Raw genomic sequence first — 22,082 nt, forward strand, 5'->3', positions numbered from 1 at the left:
CTCCCGAGAAAATTTCTGCCACAGAGCTTTTGCGTCTTTTTCGTTCCAATAACGGTGATCGAGATGATTGTGCGTGTGTGTGGTGTGCACTGTGTCGTCCTTGTAACAGTCAACGTTATAAAACTTGGATGAACAAAGAGTATATACGGCCAATAGAGACATCTATACCAATATAAAAAGACCCAGTGAGGCAGATCCAATAAATCTCAGTCATCCGTTTGCGTTCATCCAACCGTCCTTATTGTCCTGATGGTGAGCGACTAAACACATTTAGCGAGTAATACTTTCTCTTTCCTGATTATCTTCCCTTACGAACACTTCGCATGAAAGGAAACCGGAACCACCGCAGCGTCGGGACGCCGCCTCGCGCCGCCCAAATAGCCTCGAGCCGCTGCACGCCGCCGCCATCGCATCGACCTGCCGCACCATTCAGGACGCCACCCCATCGCCTTGATCGAGCTGCCACACCTTCAGGGACGCCGCCCCTCACAGCTCCGTGCCGCTCCCACCCATCGGATCGCCTAGCCTCGGCCATCAGCGCCGCCGCCTAAACTGCTTGGCCGGCCGTCGGGGACGCCGCCTAAACCGCCTGGCTGGGCCGTCGGCCACGCCGTGAGTTCACATCTCCCCGTCATCTCGCACGGTCAGGGGATGTGCTACCTTCAAACACACCGCCGCCGGGCCTGACGGCCGGAGAGGTCTTTCATTTGTACTGTCTTTTGTTCACCTTTGCTTCACATTTTATAGATTGGTTCACGTGTGCTATCTGTTTTGGCATATGTGATGTACTGATTAACGTTTCACTTACCTAAGATCGATCAACCGAAAAGTAGCCCCGTATACACTTGATAACTGAAGGCAAATCAAGCTTGTTAACAGAGTTTAAAACTCTTTGATCGGCGATTTGAATGCAGGCATTTAGCACTTAAGCTTCATTACCAGTGTGATTTGCATTGCCTGAAATTTGCTCATCCATGTTCATGCATATTATACTGATTTCACTGATTTTGTACACACATCTCGCAGATGCAAAATAGTCATTCGGGTGCTTCTCCGCTACGATCAGGATGTGCGCTAATTTGAATTACCAGCGAGGTACGATCAGGATGTACTGAGATTTATTGGATCTGCCTCACTGAGTCTTTTTATATTGGTATAGATGATATGCAAGGTGAAGAAAGATGTGTGAGCACAAGTTATATATCTGGACGCCCCAGTGAAATAAAAGGTGTGTACTCACCGTTCACTAATTTCATCTTCTATGTATAATCCCATTATGCACACAATAGCGGATCAGATGATTGATTTCACTGGAATCATACTTAACTTGGCTGAAACGAGCTCCGGTACAAACTTTTTCAATAGGCCATTGCTTTGAACTACATTAACAAACTTGAGCTATATCTCTAAGGAAGCCACGTCGATTTTTACGATTCAGAGATTCTAATTCTTGAGAAGAACCATAAGTTACCCTGATGCGAAGTTTAATTTAGTAGTTTTCTTTTGCTGTTATTAAATACTCCCTCCGTTCTTTTATGTTAGGTGTATTTTTTTGGGCACGGTGACCAAGGCAACAAACTATAGATAATTTAGAACAAAATTTCACTTTAAAATTTTGTTGGTTAGTGGCAAGTAAATCGGTTAGGCTAGAAAATGAAAAGATACACACAATCAGGGAAGAGATGCTTTCCTTCTTCTTCTAGAAATAGAGATACAGGCAATCGGGAGAGAGATACTTTCCTTTTTTTGAAGGGCTAAAAAAGGAATTATGAGGTTTTATAAGAAATGCACCTTACATTATGAAATTTTATCAAAAAACAAATACACCTTATATAAAGGAACAGAGGGAGTACTTCAGAAGTTGTTGTTCATGTTATTTTGATTGATTGGGTTTTCTTTTGTGGTATCATATGGTTAGTTTGTCAAGATCGGGATTAGCCATAAGCATGCGATATTAGGTATCACCTGTTATAAATAACCATTCATGGATAAAATATAGTGTTGACGTTAATTCGTTCATTAATACTATCTCGATTTGGCAAATGTCAGGGATAATTGTGGCACATATGTCCGCTATATACTGCCTCTGATCCAAAATAAGTGTCATGGTTTTAGTTTACCACGACACTTGTTTTGGATCGGAGGAGTATACTACAAAAGACCAAAGATGTCATATGTCATGTGAATGAGCAGAGTGGGCTACTATGGATGGCAACCAAGATGGAAGGCTCAGAATTCTTTTAAAGATTACACGTGGGTTGCACGTGCCAACTTACTAGTTTATTCTTTTAAAGATTACACGTGGGTTGCACGTGCCAACTTACTAGTTTATCCAAATTCAAGCACATATCGATCAAACTATCACACAACTTTAGACTTCTCCTGAGATGTTTCTGACCTAATAAATCTTCTAATCGTACCAATCTCCTAACATTTTTATACGTATAAACTCCGTATCAAACTGCATGTTTGCCGTATTCATCGGTCACTGCTTGTCCTCGACGGCGACGGGGGGTCCTCCTCCTTCGCCTCCTGCATGATGGTGACGCCGAAGATCCTTAGCCAGCCCGCCGGCACCGCCGGCGTCTGCAGTGGCTGCGCCGCCACCTCGGTAGCTGGCGCCTGTGGTCCCTGCCCGGGGATCGCGAGCCCGAGGTGATCCGGGGGAAGGAGGAGGCGCGCCCGCTTCCTCGGCACGATGGGCTTGCCTGTGTAGTGCTTCCTCATGTGGCCCCCGAGTCGGACGCCGCTGCTGTACACGGCGCCGCAGACCTTGCAGGTGTGCTGCCTCACCGGCCTGGGCGCGCCCGCGGCGTGGTCAATCGGGTCGATCCCCGCGGCTATGGCTGCGGCGGCCGCCGCAGCGACCCGCCGGTTCTTGTGGCCGGCGACGTGGCCGCCCAGCCCCTGGTGCGTCGGGAACCACCGGTAGCACTCCTTGCACGAGAACCCACGCGGGGCGGCCGGGTCCTGGTGCGGGATCATGTGCAGCGGCCCGTGGAAGGCATGCGGCGGTGCCGCGGCCTGCGGTGGGGGGACGAAGACATGCTGCTGTGCGGGGGCGGGCTGGTGGATGTAGACGGCGGCTGGCTCTGGTGCTGGTGCGACCGGAGGGGGAACGGGGACTTGCGCCGGTGCAGGAGGCGTCGGGGCGATGTCGACTTGCTTAGGTGCAGCGGCCGGTGGTGCTGCCTCTGCCACCACGATGGCCATGGAAAGATCAGCGGCACTCTGACTTGGCTCCACGCTTGCGCTGCCGCTGCCGGGGACAACCTGATGGCTGCTGGCCACATCCACGGGCATGGGATCGTCCGAGACCTTGGGCTCCGCGACGACATTGGGCTTGGACACGGACACGGAGTCGTCCACGGCGCTGACCGCAGCAGACACCTTCTCCTCCTCTCTGGGCTGCGCCTGCGCGTGGACCCTCATGTGGCCATGCACGGCCTTGGAGCTGTGGAACTGCCTGTGGCAGATGGGGCAGGCCGGGAATAATGCGGTGGTGGCAGTAGCATCGCCCCCTGCGTGGCCGACGTCGCTGATGGTCCTGCCAGAGCCAAGCGAGGATGTGGGCGAAGAGTCCCGGGTAGTCGATCTTGATCCTGAGACGGCGCCGCCGCCTCCGACGACCACGTCCTCCGGTACAGGGGCCGGGCCGGGCCGCGCGACCGTGACCATCGTCCGCTGGCGGTCGTCGCGGTGGGGCACTGGGTGGAGGTAGTAGCGCGCGTCCTCGTCGTCGGTGTCGGTGTCGGAGCCCGTGCTGTAGCCGCCCGAGACGACCTCGCCCTCCTCGATCTCGCGGCGCCGGCGCCGCGACTGGGCCAGGCGATCATCGGGACCGGCCATGGAAGGAAACCAGATCAATCGACCGATCAGCAGTGAGGGTTCGGTATATATCGCTACGCTACGCTGGAGGGTTTAGGGCTTGGCTTGTGCTGTGGGGGGCCTGCGCCTGCGCTTTGCTTGTGGGGTGGGGAGGGAGATAGAGGAGGAGTGGGTTGCCTTATATGGAGAGCGAGGGCTTGGGTGAGGGGTAGATCCGTTCTGCGGCGGCAAGGCGCAGTGGGACTCGGAGCCGGGGTGGTAGATCGCTAGCTAGCTAGGGTTTAAGCCTGCCTAAGCCGGCGGGGGTTCCGTGGCGCGCGAGGCTGCGATCGAGCTAGCTGGTGGATCGCGGCGGGATGGGAGTCCGCTTCGGAGACGATGGACGATCGATGGCGGGTGAAGGAAGGAAAGGCTGGGATCGATCCGGTTTGTTACGCGCGGTTTAAACGGGATTCACCTGCTGTTAATTTGACAGCGCGGCGCGGCAGATAGAGATAGGGAGAGAGAGAGACTGCCGCCAGGTTTAAACGGAATCACTTGCTGTTAATTTGACAGCTAGCGTGGCGCAGAGAGAGAGAGATAGAGAGAGAGAATCCTTGGAAGCAGATCTCAACCGGATCTGATAGATATTTCTTCGCCAACAAGATAGGATTAGTATCTGAGAGGTGGCATGTTCTAAAAAAAAATCTGAGTGGCGGCAAAGAAAAGTTAATTAAACCGGTGAAGAGAGTAGAGATAGAGAGGAGTCTACAACTCTAGATATATAGTAGTATCCTTTTAGGAGAACTGAGCGTTTAATTTGCATTTTTTCTCTCCCGTGGTGTGCCAAAGCACATACCAAAAAACATCGAAGCATTCCAAGCAAACCCAATGTATATAGCATTCTTATTTTAGTGTGAGAAAACGTACCAAATCTCCACTTGTCGCAACAAAGCACCTCGTCCAGAAGAATCATGGCACCGACTGTATGCTAAGTTGCTAACATGTAAATGCTGCCACACCAATAACATGAGAAGAATAATTCGCAAAAAAGCGAACATGAAAAATATTTCAAAGGATGCATGAAAACAATGTTTGCAGCAGGCCTTCGGACTCATCGGGGCATTTCATCTGTGTGTTTGCAGCAAACTATATATGGGATCGTAACATATCGAGGGAATGTATGCCAAGTCGTGTGATCGCAACACTATCCATCCCCAGGGTACATTTTCATCAAAGCCAGGCAACATTTTTTTAAGAAGAGCAATGGCGTTGCATTTCATTGATGATGATAAAGAAGACACATTAAAATGACTAGGCTGAGCAAACAAACCAAGAACGGCACGCAAGAATACCACAACAACACCACACCCTACAAGAGAAGGATCTTGGCTTCAAAGATCACGAAGGCTTGACAGGTATGAAAAAAAAACGAAGTTTCGACAGACAGTCTACGGCCGGCCATACGTATGGAAGGCCGTCGACTGGTCTGTTTTCGCGATTCCTTCCCGATTTTGTTTCGATTTCTCTCTAACTAACTTTTTATTCGTGATCTCGTGATTACCTGTAAACTTAACCTTTATAAGAAGGGAAGGGGCACGTCATTAAGCCCTAAACCATCTAATCTCACTTCTCCTTTGTTTGCCATCTCCACCAAAAAGCTTTTAGTTGCAAAAAACAAGCACGGTCGCCGCCATGAGACCTCATCCACCTGTGCTCGCATCATCCCCTTCCCAAACTTGGATGATGTTGGGAAATATGTTGGGAAAATAATTATGCAAGTACTTATGAAGGGTCTGCAACCATTTAGGAAGCCCTCTTTGCAAGCATTGAGGCACATGAACAAGCCATGAAATCTAGGGTTTTTGCTAGGATGAAGCTTTAAATGCTTTGTTGTCACAATGCATCTACTTCCAGGATTGGTATCCAGCACAGCTTGGAGGTAATCCCTTATCCTAGTGTATTATGCCCTCTGATCTCCTTGGACAACTTCCTTAGCTGCTTTCCTTGCCCTGTAGGCCATGTGAACAGACACTTCAATTCCATGTTTTTTCTTCAAATTGTCAATTATTGCCTGGACTGGTGTGTTTATGTCAGACCTTAACTGTTGCTCACACTCATGTGCCAACCATCTTGCAGTGACTTTGGTGCTCTCTCCAACAGCAGGACAGTTGTGGTACAAGTTCATTTTCTTCATGCAAAATGTCTTCTCATGTGCAATTTTGGAAGCAGCAATGAAAAAAGGACAGTCATCTGTACTGCAAACTACAATAACTCTATCTGAGCAATTCCTATGAAATGAGTAGTTCCTGTTTTGTGAGATGTGAAATGTAAGGAGTGCCCTCCTGAACTGCTGGACATCTAGGAAACAAAGTTGCTTGACAAATTGTTCTTGTGGGTTTTCCCTCTCCTCATCATACCAAACCCTAACTTTATTCTTTTTGGCCCTGCTCTTCCTACCATTTGGTAGCTTAAATGGTGGAAGCTGAGCACAATCATTCTCTTCCTGACTTAAGTCACCTGGGTTGCTCTCCTCATCAGATGAAGGTGCCCAGTCTTGCTCTATGATTTGATCCAAACTTGCAAGGGATCTTGTTGTTGGCCCCTTCCCCCTCCTCTTACTTCCTCCTGTGCTGCTGCTTCCTCCTACACTGCTTCCTCCTCTCAAGCCCTCATCTAGTGGCTCCTCTTGTCCTTCCTCTTCATCTCTTCCTTCATTCTCCTCCTCCTCATCTGGCCCATATAGCTCTTCTACATCAGTGTCTCCTTCAAAGTGATGTAGTGGATCATCCCTATGCCTCTTCATTGCCCCCAACCTAGCCGATATGTCCTCATCTTCAAGATCTTCATCCTCACTTTCACTATCAGTGAACTCCTCAGTAAGCAACTGTGGGAGTTTTCTTTTTGCTGCCTTGTACTTCTCTCTTTGTATCATATTACTCCTATACCTCTGAATTTCTTCATTTCTTTTTTGCTCCATCATCTGCTCAATGTGCTCTTGCTCTTGGTCTGTCTCCATGAAATACTCATACCTCTCATTACCATTGTCCAAAGCAAACTCAGGTTCACTTGGACCCTTTTGCTTCAACAAACAAGAGCTCTCATGTGTGTTCATTACTTGGACTGGCTGTGGTTGGGGTTTCACTGGACTAGGGAAAAGAACTCCTGAATTGTCTACCTCATAGACAACTGGTACACCTATTTCTGACAAAGGAACCTGCTCTTCATAAGCATGACCAATGTTCAAATCAACTGGTCTAGGTGCATCACTTCTCATAACTGTAATGTTAACAATATTCTTTCCTTTACTAGCTATGTGATCCAATATTTCTTCCACCTTGTCATCATCAGTTAATTCTTCCATTCCTGACACCCCAGCTCCTAGATCTCTAACATAATACATAAAATCCCTTGAACTATAGCCTTCTACCTCTATTAGGGCAATGAGATTCCAGAAGGTTATGTCTGATAAACAGATTGTTCTTTCCAAGTTATCTCTGTCTAGGAAATGGACCTCACTTCCCATTCTTCATCATCCAAGCTACAAATTCAGATAAAATGCATTTAACAGTGTTCACAATTATTGTTAAGAGGTCTCATTGGTGGCAACAGAAATTCAGTTTAGAGTGTTAAAATCCAGTTAACAGTGTAAACAAAATTCAGTTAACAACATACAGTTATCAATAAATTCAGTTAACAGTTAACAGTGTTCACAATATTCAGTTAACAGAGTTAAAATTGTTGGCAACAGAAATTCAGTTAACAGTGTTAAAATCCACTTATTAGTCTTCATAAAATTCAGTTAACAATATACAGTGTTCAATAAATTCAGTACACAGTTAACAGTTTACTGAAAATTCAGTTAACAGCTAACACTGACCCTAATGCTAGAACCCTAACACTACAACCTTAGCCGTACTACAACTACCCAAGAACACCAACCATAGAACCCTAACACTACAACCCTAACCCTAGAATACCAATCAGGGAAATGACAAAGGAGGAGGAGGATGACTTACTCCACACCCCGAAGGAGGAGGCAAAATGGTGGCTGCCCGTCGGATTGGCCTTCACCGCCTGGGCGAACGCAGTAGCCGCCGCGCATTCCAACAACTTCGGCGGCGACGGCGGTTGGGGAAGAGGCAGCGCGCTCGACGGATTGGAGCTCCCACAGAACTCCGGTGGATCTCCAGCACCGCCGCCCGGAGCATCCCCACCGACAGCAACTCCCCCGCCGCCGTCCACGCCACTAGGTTTCGTCGTCGCCATGGATTGGAGCTGGAGGGAGAGGACGGAGCAGACCTGGTCTAGTCGGGCGCCGTTGGTCGGTCGGTCCGGCTCGACAAGATGTACGCTCAAACGGCGCCGTCAGCGTGTCCGTTACGCCATGTCACGCATATTGGGCCCCACATGTCGGAAACACCCTCAACCGAGCCAAATGACATGTTCAGTGCAATCTGCAAAACTGTTACTGAATCCGTGGTGGCTTTTGCAAATGATTAGCGACCACGTTGTTTTCTGCAAGATAAGCCCCAAATGTGGTGGTTTCTTGCAATTCACTCGTATATATCGCTACGCTACGCTGGAGGGTTTAGGGCTTGGCTTGTGCTGTGGGGGGCCTGCGCCTACGCTTTGCTTGTGGGGTGGGGAGGGAGATAGAGGAGGAGTGGGTTGCCTTATATGGAGAGCGAGGGCTTGGGTGAGGGGTAGATCCGTTCTGCGGAGACAAGGCGCAGTGGGACTCGGAGCCGGGGTGGTAGATCGCTAGCTAGCTAGGGTTTAAGCCTGCCTAAGTCGGCGGGGGTTCCGTGGCGCACGAGGCTACGATCGAGCTAGCTGGTGGATCGCGGCGGGATGGGAGTCCGCTTCGGAGACGATGGACGATCGATGGCGGGTGAAGGAAGGAAAGGCTGGGATCGATCCGGTTTGTTACGAGCGGTTTAAACGGGATTCACCTGCTGTTAATTTGACAGCGCGACGCGACAGATAGAGATAGGGAGAGAGAGACTGCCGCCAGGTTTAAACGGAATCACTTGCTGTTAATTTAATTTGACAGCTAGCGTGGCACAGAGAGAGAGAGATAGAGAGAGAGAATCCTTGGAAGCAGATCTCAACCGGATCTGATAGATATTTCTTCGCCAACAAGATAGGATTAGTATCTGAGAGGTGGCATGTTCTAAAAAAATCTGAGTGGCGGCAAAGGTAAGTTAATTAAACCGGTGAAGAGAGTAGAGATAGAGAGGAGTCTACAACTCTAGATATATAATAGTATCCTTTTAGGAGAACTGAGCGTTTAATTTGCATTTTTTTCTCCTGTGGTGTGTGTAACGCCCTCGATGCGGCTATATCTCCCATGTGTCGAAGCACGACTTAGAGGCATAACCTCATTGAAAGCAATGTCGCAAGTGAGGTAATCTTCACACAACCCATGTAATACATAAGGGAAAGAGATACATAGTTGGCTTACAATCGCCACTTCACACAAATACATGAATAAAGCATTACATCAGCCAAATACAATCAGGGTCCGACTACGGAACCAAAATAAAAGAAGAACCCCAAATGCGACAAGGTCCCCGATCGACCCCAATTGGGCTCCACTACTGATCAGCTAGAACGAAACAACACAAAGGACAAGATCTTCGTCGAGCTCCTCCCGAGCTTGGTTGCGTCATCTGCACGGACTCATCGGCACCTGCAAACTGGTTTTGGAAGTATCTGTGAGCCACAGGGACTCAGCAATCTCGCACCCTTGCGATCAAGACTATTTAAGCTTATGGGTAAGGTAAAGGTATGAGGTGGAGCTGCAAAGAGCGACTAGCATATATGGTGGCTAACATACGCAAATTAGAGCGAGAAGAGAAGGCAAAGCATGGTCGATAAAAGTATGATCAATAAGTGATCCTAAAATAACCTACGTCAAGCATAACTCCAACGCCGTGTTCACTTCCCGGACTCCGCCGAAAAGAGACCATCACGGTTACACACGCGGTTGATGCATTTTAATTAAGGTCAACTTCAGGTTTTCTACAACCGGACGTTAACAAATTCCCATCTGCCCATAACTGCGGGCACGACTTTCGAAAGTTCAAATCCCTACAGGGGAGTCCCAACTTAGCCCATGACAAGCTCTCACGGTCAACGAAGGAATAGACCTCCTCCCGAGACGTTCCGATCAGACTCGGTATCCCGGTTCTACAAGACACTTCGACAAGTTAAAACAAATCTAGCAACACCGTCCGAATGTGCCGACAAATCCCGATAGGAGCTGCACATATCTCTTTCTCAGGGCACACTCAGATGAGACTAGCTACGAGTAAAACCAACCCTCAAGTTTCCCCGAGGTGGCCCCGCAGGTAGCTCAGTTCGGACCAACACTCAGAGGAGCACCGGCCCGGGGGGGGGGGGGGTAGAATAAAGATGACCCTTGAGTCTGCAGAACCCAAGGGAAGGTGGTAGGTTGTTAGTGCAAATGGTAAAACCAAGGTTGGGCATTGCTGGAGGAGTTTTATTCAAGGCGAACTGTCAAGGGGTTCCCATTATTACCCAACCGCATAAGGAACGTAAAATCCGGGAACATAATACCGATATGACGGAAACTAGGGTGGCAAGATTGGAACAAAACACTAGGCATAAGGCCGAGCCTTCCACCCTTTACCAAGTATATAGATGCATTAATTAAATAAGAGATATTGTGATATCCCAACAAGTAAACATATTCCAATAAGGAACAACATCTCCATGTTCCAACAAGGAACAAACTTCAATCTTCACCTGCAACTAACAACGCTATAAGAGGGGCTGAGCAAAGCGGTAACATAGCCAATCAACGGTTTGCTAGGACAAGGTGGGTTAGAGGCTTGGTTCAACAATATGGGAGGCATGATAAGCAAGTGGTAGGCATCATAGCATAGGCATAGCAAAAGAGCGAGCAACTAGCAAGCAAAGATAGAAGTGATTTCGAGGGTATGGTCATCTTGCCTGAAATCCCGCAAGGAAGAAGAACTAGTCCATGAAGAAGACAAACGGACGTAGACGAACGGGTCCTCACAAACGCGACGTTATCGGAACCAACCCGAAGAAGCAAACACCGGAAAGAAGCACACAACATAGTAAACAACCAACACATGAACATGATATGATATGCGGGATGCGGTATGCGATGCATATGCATGATTTGACAAGGAATGATTGAACCTGGCCTCAACTTGGAAATCCAAGTGTGCCACTGGAAAGGTAAGATGAAACCGCTTGAAAACGATATAAAGATCACCGGAATCGGAGTTACGGTTTGGAAATGGCAAGCAATTCAAATATGGCACCGGTCTGCGATATACAGCAAGTAGCCATCTAAATGCAACAAGATGAACATGCTACAGCACTCAAACATGGAAACAAAATACATGGCAGGGATCCATTCATGATTCTTAACAAAAGATGAACACTGAGCTAGGGCTAATTCATCCACTAACAGGTTTAAACAAGCATGGCAAAAATGCATTTGGCAAACAGATTTCAGACTTAGTGAAATTAACACTTGTCTGGAATTACAGATCAGGTAGCACACTTTGGAGCATGAAAACTATATGCTACAGGGCCTGAACATGGCAAAGTAAAACATGGCATGGAGCTAGTAAAAGAGCTTAACAAAAGCCCCTTAGTGACCTTGAGCCAAATGGGATCAGAAAGTACAATTGCAAGCATGTGAACATGGCAAAAACATAATCAAATCACAGACTTGGTGAAAAACTGGAGCATGCAAAACAGATATCAAGTAGGCTTGTTTACGAGCTCGATGCACTCACTACAAAGCAAGGCATAACAAACTAAGCATACATCCATCAAGAATACACATTATACAAGCTAGACATGGCAAGAACAATAGCATAGCATGCACGGATCAACAACAACATCCTCGGCAAAATCGCTAACAAGTAGACAATCTGCCCAGATTCACGAAATAGCAAAAGTAGAGCTCGATTGACTCAAGCTAGGGTGCTCCATAATTGCAAACAAAGGCATGGATGGATAGAGCACCACAAGATTAACAAAACATCCTTACTGATCATCCTCAAAAGAGGCACGGATCACTAGGAAACAACATGAACATATGGCATAATGATAAGAACAGATCAAGGACTTAGTGGAAAAGCTAAGTCCCTGAAATCAGCATTAACGAATGCACCACTTTGCAATCTTGTGCTAGTCACCACACACATCACAAAAATACATGGATAGCACCCCTGGAAAGATGACATGGCATATAACAAAACACATGTAGAGCTCAGGAGCATATCATGCACACAATAATCATGGCAAAAATAACAAATATCTAATTGGAGGAGCAGATCTGACAATTAACTCAAATAGCACTCTTCCAACAGTATTTCGGGCATCAAGATGAACTCAAATGAAAATGATGCAATGAGATGAAATGATGTGCTCTCTGAGACGAACATTTTGATATGCTACATGCTCAAATCAGAGTTACGGATGCAAAGTTATGGCATGATGAACATGGCCATATGAATCTGGGAATTTCGGGGACTTAGTGGAATTTTATACCTCCGCGAAAAGTCAACGCGGGACGAGGATATCCGGGACGAGGAGATCCGGATCGAGGGGCCGCGTTTGGATGAGATCCCGGTGGATCTCGTCCCGATCCACCGGATCTCACCGGAGAGGACGACGACGGCCGAAGGGAGGACGCGGTCGCCGGAGAAGACGAGGAAGGTCCCGGCGAGCTCGGCGGGCGTCGGATCCGGCAGAGCTCGGGCACCTGCGGCCGGATCTCGCGGGGCGGCGGAGGGCGCGGCGAGGGAGGCGGAGTGGGGCGGCGAGGTCGGATGGCGGCGCAGACGAGGGTCCCGCGCGACGGAGCGGCGGCCGGCGATGGCGCCCGGTGCGGCTGGCGGCGCCGGCGCGGAGGAAGAAGCGGCGCGGAGGCGGGCCTCGCTCGGGGCAGGCGCGCGGAGGAGATGGGCTCGGAGGGCCGGCCGTGGGCTCGCGGGCCCGCGGCGGTGCTTGCCACGTGTCGGTCCAGGAGAGGCTGGGGGCGGCGGCGCACGGACGGGCGAACATGTCCGGCCCGGTCGGACACGTCCGGCGGCTGGAGGAGGACGAAGACTAGGGTTAGGGTAGGGAAAGATCCGAAAAATTCAGGGGAAGCCACATATTTATAGGTAGAGGGAGCTAGGAGAGTCCAAATGAGGTGCGGTTTTCGGCCATGCGATCGTGATCGAACGACCGAGATGATGGAGGAGGTTTAGGTGGGTTTTGGGCCAAAATGGAGGGGTGTTGGGCTGCAACACACACACGAGGCCTTTTCGGTCCCTCGGTTAACCGTTGGAGTATCAAACGAAGACCAAATGGCACGAAACTTGACAGGCGGTCTACCGGTAGTAAACCAAGGCCGCTTGGCAAGTATCGGTCCAATCCGGAGATGTTTAACCCCACACATGAAAGAAAGGTAGAAATGACCACCGAAGGAGAACGGAGAGCCGGAATGCAAAACGGACAACGGGGAAAATGCTCGGATGCATGAGACGAACATGTATGCAAATGAAATGCACATGATGACATGATATGCAATGCATGACACGCAAGCAATGACATGGAAACAACAGCGAATAACTGGAGGACACCTGGCACATCGGTCTCGGGGCGTTACAACAGTCCAGCACTACGAGAGGATCTCGTCCCGAGATCTAGAATGGCACCGGAGGGAAAAAAACGGAAGAGAAAGAGAAGAGGTAAAACTAAGTTGCTTCTATGACCAATGAGTGAAACCAAGAACCTTGCAAAGGTTAAGCCATGTCGAGAAAAGAATACAACGAAGATGAATGAAGTTGAAAACACTCCGTTAGAAAAGGGAAACAAGGAAGAACGAATTCTGACAGCACTCCGGTTGAAAAGAGATGAAAGACTAGATAGGAAGAAAAGAGCTTGAGCAGAGGACACGACACTCCGGTTAAATGGATAGGCACGAAAAGAACACTATCCAAGATGATGAGATAAAAGAGCAACATCACCATGACTCCGGACAAAAGAATAGAATGGAATGGAATGAGCGAAGGGAAACATGATCTTGAGGGAGCACGCTTACAACAAATGCTAGAACGGAGTTGTTGGAAAACCAGCAACGAAAAGAATAAGCTTGATATGGTCTTAAGAAATACATCTCCGATTATGAGGTGACAACCTGCCACTCGCGAGAAAAAGAATTGGATTGATAAGAACAAGGAGACGAGAAACGTATTTCACCGGAAGGATGAAAGAAGAACTTGGGTCTTATATGAGCACCATAAATAGCAACAATCCTTAGGGACGGTTTTAGGTGAAATATAGCCCAAGATAATTCCAATGATGAGATTGATGGCTTTAAAATAGCTCATTCTTAACAGCATGTGAATCATGGAACATGAACTCAGATTACCAAGAATGACATAATACCACCTCCAATGATACAGGAGAAAGAATTGCACTCCCGATAGCAAAATGAAGAATGCTTGAATTCCTCTGAAAAGAATCTTGATGAACACTTCTAGAAGGAATTAAATCCTTGATGAACCATCATGTAGAGTCTCCATAAAGAACTCCGGTAAGAAAAGAATGATCAAACGAAAGGAAAGAGAGGTCGAAAACACAAGGTGAATCCTTGCAATGATTTGATGGATCTTTGGAATGATAATTGAAATAACTTTGAGCTCCGAAAAAGAAAGATGGACAACTTGAATCGAGAATTTGATGAACCTCCGGAATAAGGAATTAATCACTTGGATGAAGCAAGAATAAGAATTACGTTATGCATATCCTTCACCAATTAAATTGATGACAATCAACGGATTTGACAAACTACTTATTCTCGTAGAAAGGATTAAGATAGATATAACATAACTTGAGAACGTCTTCAATGAACCGCCGGTAGGATTGAAACAACGAATGAATTAATATGATAACCGAGGAAGATAACTCTTGAACGAATCACCGTAAGAATTAAAAAAAAGAATGAATAAAACATGAAGGAAGACCGGGAAGGATTAGCAAATAAAAAAAAATTCTCGAGAGAATTTAGATCCCTGAGAACGAAGAGATTACGAGATGACTAGAGAATCCTTGATTTAAGCTCCGGTATGATTTTGGAGAATGATAGCTGAAAGCTGAGAATGAATAAACCTGAATTGATGGCCTCCGGAGAATCAGACTGAAAAGAATCTTGAATTGCTCCGGATAGGTGAAAATAATTCTCACAATCAAAAAACAATTATGAGAGGATGGCAACAAACTAGAATCACGAATCTTGAAGAGAATGGAGCAAGATTAAAGAGAAACTCTTCTTCGGTCTTCAATATCTGAGAATGACGATGAGAAACACCACCAAATTGTTGAGATACTCCGGGATGAAAAATGGAAAGGTTGAACCAACGATGAAAGAATTTGAAAGATCAAGGAGAAAGGCATTTGACCAATGATAACTCATTCTTGCGTCAAAGTTGGAAAAGAATTTGAGAGTAATGCCGGGAAAATAAGAAGAGTCAGGTAAGATCCTGGGAAAAGACCTGTGGGTTAGGGCCCACTCAAAAGAAACACCGTTGAAATGATTTAAAAGAGAGGTTGCACCGGTTGAATTAAATGACTTGAATGAGATAACAACCTCGAAAGATCTTGAACGAATGCAGAGTGGAAAACACGAATCTTTGAGATATTTTGAGCACTCCGGAACAACTGAATGGCGCGAGGTGAATGATTAAGAATTGCACCGGCATGATAAGGCATTGAAACGAGGAAAGGATATGATCAACAAAGCTTGACTAGAACCCACCGGAGAAGAAAAAGAACGAAGAATGATGAACTAGAAGCTTCGTTAGCATCTTCATGAGAATCACCGGGTAAGAACATGAAGGAAAAGAATGGAGAGACTTCGCAATAATAAAAGGATGCTTGATTAAGAAATCCGAGTCCTTGAGAAAAAAAGGGTGGGTGGGCGGGAAAAAATAAAGGCAACTTGGAGACGGATGAAACAAACACCGTTGAGAAGAACTAGTAATAGATCTTGCTGATGTTGAAATGATCGGATCCACTTGAAGAGAGACACACCAGTTGAGAAGGATTGACATGACAATCTCAATAAATGAGAAGGATTAGTATTCGCATAGAAATATGAAAACACCGCTTGGGGAAGGTATGGAATCAACATTTGACTTCGAAGCAACTCGAATACCACAACTCAAAACCAAAAACAAAGGATTGGCTTGCAGAATAGGCCGGAACAAACATATGATAGAGATTTCATCCGAAGTTTTTGTGGTGGGGCCTACACGGGCTCGATCATACAGCACCATCATGTACAAGGCAGTGCACATGACATACGAAGCGTCCCCGAGTTGGCATAGCCAAGGACTCTTTAAGACACAACGAGACCACTGTAAAACCAACCGTGAATAGGCGGACCACTAGACGTCGAACCCCAATTTCATATCATACATCTGTTGGAAAGATATCCTAAGAGCTACTTGAATTCCCACCTATGAAACTCCCGAAACTCTCCGGTTATGCAATCAGGTGTTGGGGATACAGGGGAAGCATAATATCTCACCCAAAACTAGCAAATCCTACATCCACCTGTATCCATCCTTCAACACATAACCAAGAAACCTTCGGAAATCATCTACCTCAACCTTCGAAAAGCATCTGTTATACAAGTTATGGCAATACTCCCGAACTCCCGCCCCAGTACTGGGTGGCGTCGAGGTTATTTCACCAACAACTGCATAAAAGAGATTTTCGATGTCAGCGTACTAAACTCAGGTATTCCAGAACTGCAACGATAAAATTGTGATGACAACACCTCGGAGCTCAACTCCCCGGGACACTGCCGCAACCCCTAAATGACAGGAGGCACCAAGAACAATGTTCTCGTCACAAATCCACCGGAACGATTCCAAGATACCCGCGTGATCCTAAATTTTTTTTAGTGAAATTTGAGAAGAGAAGAGTCAAAACTCTACATCAGGAAGCCTTACCAGAGCGATGAGGAGACTGGGAAGTAAAAATAATTCCTAAACTCTCCCATATATAATTCCTAAATGACTCAAAACATTTTTCCTAGACTCAACAACGGCTGCTAAAAACGATCAAGCAATGGGGGCTCCTAAGGTCGGGGAAGGCTCTGATACCAACTTGTAACGCCCTCGATGCGGCTATATCTCCCACGTGTCGAAGCACGACTTAGAGGTATAATCGCATTGAAATCAATGTCGCAAGTGAGGTAATCTTCACAGAACCCATGTAATACATAAGGGAAAGAGATACATAGTTGGCTTACAATCGCCACTTCACACAAATACATGAATAAAGCATTACATCAGCTAAATACAATCAGGGTCCGACTACGGAACCAAAATAAAAGAAGAACCCCAAATACGACAAGGTCCCCGATCGACCCAATTGGGCTCCACTATTGATCAGCCAGAACGAAACAACACAAAGGACAAGATCTTCGTCGAGCTCCTCCTGAGCTTGGTTGCGTCATCTGCACGGACTCATCGGCACCTGCAAACTGGATTTGGAAGTATCTGTGAGCCACGGGGACTCAGCAATCTCGCACCCTCGCGATCAAGACTATTTAAGCTTATGGGTAAGGTAACGGTATGAGGTGGAGCTGCAGCAAGCGACTAGCATATATGGTGGCTAACATACGCAAATGAGAGCGAGAGGAGAAGGCAAAGTACGGTCGATAAAAGTATGATCAATAAGTGATCCTAAAATAACCTACGTCAAGCATAACTCCAACGCCGTGTTCACTTTCCGGACTTCGCCGAAAAGAGACCATCATGGTTACATACGTGGTTGATGCATTTTAATTAAGGTCAACTTCAGGTTTTCCAAAACCGGACGTTAACAAATTCCCATCTGCCCATAACCGCGGGCACGGCTTTCGAAAGATCAAATCCCTGCAGGGGAGTCCCAACTTAGCCCATGACAAGCTCTCACGGTCAACGAAGGAATAGACCTCCTCCCGAGACGTTCCGATCAGACTCGGTATCCCGGTTCTACAAGACACTTCGACAAGTTAAAACAAATCCAGTAACACCGCCCGAATGTGCCGACAAATCCCGATAGGAGCTGCACATATATCTTTCTCAGGGCACACTCAGATGAGACTGGCTACGAGTAAAACCAACCCTCAAGTTTCCCCGAGGTGGCCCCGCAGGCAGCTCAGTTCGGACCAACACTCAGAGGAGCACTGGCCCGGGGCGGGGGGGGGGGGGGGGTTAGAATAAAGATGACCCTTGAGTCTGCAGAACCCAAGGGAAGGTGGTAGGTTGTTAGTGCAAATGGTAAAACCAAGGTTGGGCATTGCTGGAGGAGTTTTATTCAAGGCGAACTGTCAAGGGGTTCCCATTATTACCCAACCGCGTAAGGAACGCAAAATCCGGGAACATAACACTGATATGACGGAAACTAGGGCGGCAAGATTGGAACAAAACACTAGGCATAAGGCCGAGCCTTCCACCCTTTACCAAGTATATAGATGCATTAATTAAATAAGAGATATTGTGATATCCCAACAAGTAAACATGTTCCAATAAGGAACAACATCTCCATGTTCCAACAAGGAACAAACTTCAATCTTCACCTGCAACTAACAACGCTATAAGAGGGGCTGAGCAAAGCGGTAACATAGCCAATCAACGGTTTGCTAGGACAAGGTGGGTTAGAGGCTTGGTTCAACAATATGGGAGGCATGATAAGCAAGTGGTAGACATCATAGCATAGGCATAGCAAAAGAGCGAGCAACTAGCAAGCAAAGATAGAAGTGATTTCGAGGGTATGGTCATCTTGCCTGAAATCCTGCAAGGAAGTAGAACGAGTCCATGAAGAAGACAAACGGACGTAGACGAACGGGTCCTCACAAGCGTGACGTTATTGGAACCAACCCGAAGAAGCAAACACCGGAAAGAAGCACACAACATAGTAAACAACCAACACATGAACATGATGTGATATGCGGGATGCGGTATGCGATGCATATGCATGATTTGACAAGGAATGATTGAACCTGGCCTCAACTTGGAAATCCAAGTGTGCCACTGGAAAGGTGAGATGAAACCGCTTGAAAACGATACAAAGATCACCAGAATCGGAGTTACGGTTTGGAAATGGCAAGCAATTCAAATATGGCACTGGTCTGCGATATACAGCAAGTAGCCATCTAAATGCAACAAGATGAACATGCTACAACACTCAAACATGGCAACAAAATACATGGCAGGGATCCATTCATGATGCTTAACAAAAGATGAACATTGAGCTAGGGCTAATTCATCCATTAACAGGTTTAAACAAGCATGGCAAAAATGCATTTGGCAAACAGATTTCAGACTTAGTGAAATTAGCACTTGTCTGGAATTACAGATCAGGTAGCACACTTTGGAGCATGAAAACTATATGCTACAGGGCCTGAACATGGCAAAGTGAAACATGGCATGGAGCTACTCAAAGAGCTTAACAAAAGCCCCTTAGTGACCTTGAGCCAAAAGGGATCAGAAAATACAATTGCAAGCATGTGAACATGGCAAAAACATAATCAGATCACAGACTTAGTGAAAAACTGGAGCATGCAAAACAGATATCAAGTAGGCTTGTTTACAAGCTCGATGCACTCACTACAAAGCAAGGCATAACAAACTAAGCATACATCCATCAAGAATACACATTATACAAGCTAGACATGGCAAGAACAATAGCATAGCATGCACGGATCAACAACAACATCCTCGGCAAAATCGCTAACAAGTAGACAATCTGCCCAGATTCACGAAATGGCAAAAGTAGAGCTCGATTGACTCAAGCTAGGGTGCTCCATAATTGCAAACAAAGTCATGGATGGATAGAGCACCACAAGATTAACAAAACATCCTTACTGATCATCCTCAAAAGAGGCACGGATCACTAGGAAACAACATGAACATATGGCATAATGATAAGAACAGATCAAGGACTTAGTGGAAAAGCTAAGTCCCTGAAATCAGCATTAACGAATGCACCACTTTGCAATCTTGTGCTAGTCACCACACACATCACAAAAATACATGGATAGCACCCCTGGAAAGATGACATGGCATATAACAAAACACATGTAGAGCTCAGGAGCATATCATGCACACAATAATCATGGCAAAAATAACAAATATCTAATTGGAGGAGCAGATCTGACAATTAACTCAAATAGCACTCTTCCAACAGTATTTCGGGCATCAAGATGAACTCAAATGAAAATGATGCAATGAGATGAAATGATGTGCTCTCTGAGACGAACATTTTGATATGCTACATGCTCAAATCAGAGTTACGGATGCAAAGTTATGGCATGATGAACATGGCCATATGAATCTGGGAATTTCGGGGACTTAGTGGAATTTTATACCTCCGCGAAAAGTCAACGCGGGACGAGGATATCCGGGACGAGGAGATCCGGATCGAGGGGCCGCGTTTGGATGAGATCCCGGTGGATCTCGTCCCGATCCACCGGATCTCACCGGAGAGGACGACGACGGCCGGAGGGAGGACTGGGTCGCCGGAGAAGACGAGGAAGGTCGCCGGCGAGCTCGGTGGGCGTCGGATCTGGCGGAGCTCGGGCACCTACGGCCGGATCTCGCGGGGCGGCGGAGGGCGCCGCAAGGGAGGCGGAGTGGGGCGGCGAGGTCGGATGGCGGCGCCGATGAGGGTCCCGCGCGACGGCCGGTGATGGCGCCCGGTGCGGCTGGCGGCGCCGGCGCGGAGGAAGAAGCGGCGCGGAGGCAGGCCTCGCTCGGGGCAGGCGCGCGGAGGAGATGGGCTCGGAGGGCCGGCCGTGGGCTCGCGGGCCCGCGGCGGCGCTTGTCACGTGTCGGTCCTGGAGAGGTTGGGGGCGGCGGCGCGCGGACGGGTGGACATGTCCGGCCCGGTCGGACACGTCCGGCGGCTGGAGGAGGACGAAGACTAGGGTTAGGGTAGGGAAAGATCCGAAAAATTCGGGGGAAGCCACATATTTATAGGTAGAGGGAGCTAGGAGAGTCCAAATGAGGTGCGGTTTTCGGCCACGCGATCGTGATCGAACGACCGAGATGATGGAGGAGGTTTAGGTGGGTTTTGGGCCAAAATGGAGGGGTGTTGGGCTGCAACACACATGAGGCCTTTTCGGTCCCTCGGTTAACCGTTGGAGTATCAAACGAAGACCAAATGGAACGAAACTTGATAGGCGGTCTACCGGTAGTAAACCAAGGCCGCTTGGCAAGTCTCAGTCCAATCCGGAGATGTTTAACCCCCACACATGAAAGAAAGGTAGAAATGACCACCAGAGGAGAACAGAGCGCCGGAATGCAAAACGGACAACGGGGGAAATGCTCGGATGCATGAGACGAACATGTATGCAAATGAAATGCACATGATGACATGATATGCAATGCATGACACGCAAGCAATGACATGGCAACAACAACGAATAACTGGAGGACACCTGGCACATCGGTCTCGGGGCGTTACAGTGTGCCAAAGCACATACCAAAAAACATCGAAGCATTCCAAGCAAACCCAATGTATATAGCATTCTTATTTTAGTGTGAGAAAACGTACCAAATCTCCACTTGTCGCAACAAAGCACCTCGTCGAGAAGAATCATGGCACCGACTGTATGCTAAGTTGCTAACATGTAAATGCTGCCACACCAATAACATGAGAAGAATAATTCGCAAAAAAGCGAACATGAAAAATATTTCAAAGGATGCATGAAAACAATGTTTGCAGCAGGCCTTCGGACCCATCGGGGCATTTCATCTGTGTGTTTGCAGCAAACTATATATGGGATCGTAACATATCGAGGGAATGTATGCCAAATCGTGTGATCGCAACACTATCCATCCCCAGGGTACATTTTCATCAAAGCCAGGCAACATTTTTTTAAGAAGAGCAATGGCGTTGCATTTCATTGATGATGATAATGAAGACACATTAAAATGACTAGGCTGAGCAAACAAACCAAGAACGGCACGCAAGAATACCACAACAACACCACACCCTACAAGAGAAGGATCTTGGCTTCAAAGATCACGAAGGCTTGACAGGTATGAAAAAAAAAACAAAGTTTCGACAGACAGTCTACGGCCGGCCATACGTATGGAAGGCCGTCGACTGGTCTGTTTTCGCGATTCCTTCCCGATTTTGTTTCGATTTCTCTCTAACTAACTTTTTATTCGTGATCTCGTGATTACCTGTAAACTTAACCTTTATAAGAA

General features: G+C 47.2%; 1 protein-coding gene across 1 annotated transcript; it reads right to left on the reverse strand.

The window, feature by feature from the left end:
• Positions 1-2,478: 2,478 nt before the first annotated feature.
• LOC147973201 (uncharacterized) lies at positions 2,479-3,849 on the reverse strand. The gene has a single exon (XM_087524603.1). It carries the CDS (start codon positions 3,847-3,849, stop codon positions 2,479-2,481), a length of 1,371 nt encoding a protein of 456 aa, XP_087380729.1.
• Positions 3,850-22,082: the final 18,233 nt, after the last annotated feature.

This window comes from Triticum urartu, chromosome 5A, assembly GCF_056163025.1.
Source record: "Triticum urartu cultivar PI428250 chromosome 5A, HENAU_Tu73, whole genome shotgun sequence".
In the NCBI taxonomy this organism is placed as follows: Eukaryota; Viridiplantae; Streptophyta; class Magnoliopsida; order Poales; family Poaceae; genus Triticum; species Triticum urartu.

Coding starts and splice junctions, on each gene's coding strand:
- LOC147973201 (XM_087524603.1), bottom strand. CDS start 3,849: ATGGCCGGTCCCGATGATCGCCTGGCCCAGTCGCGGCGCCGGCGCCGC.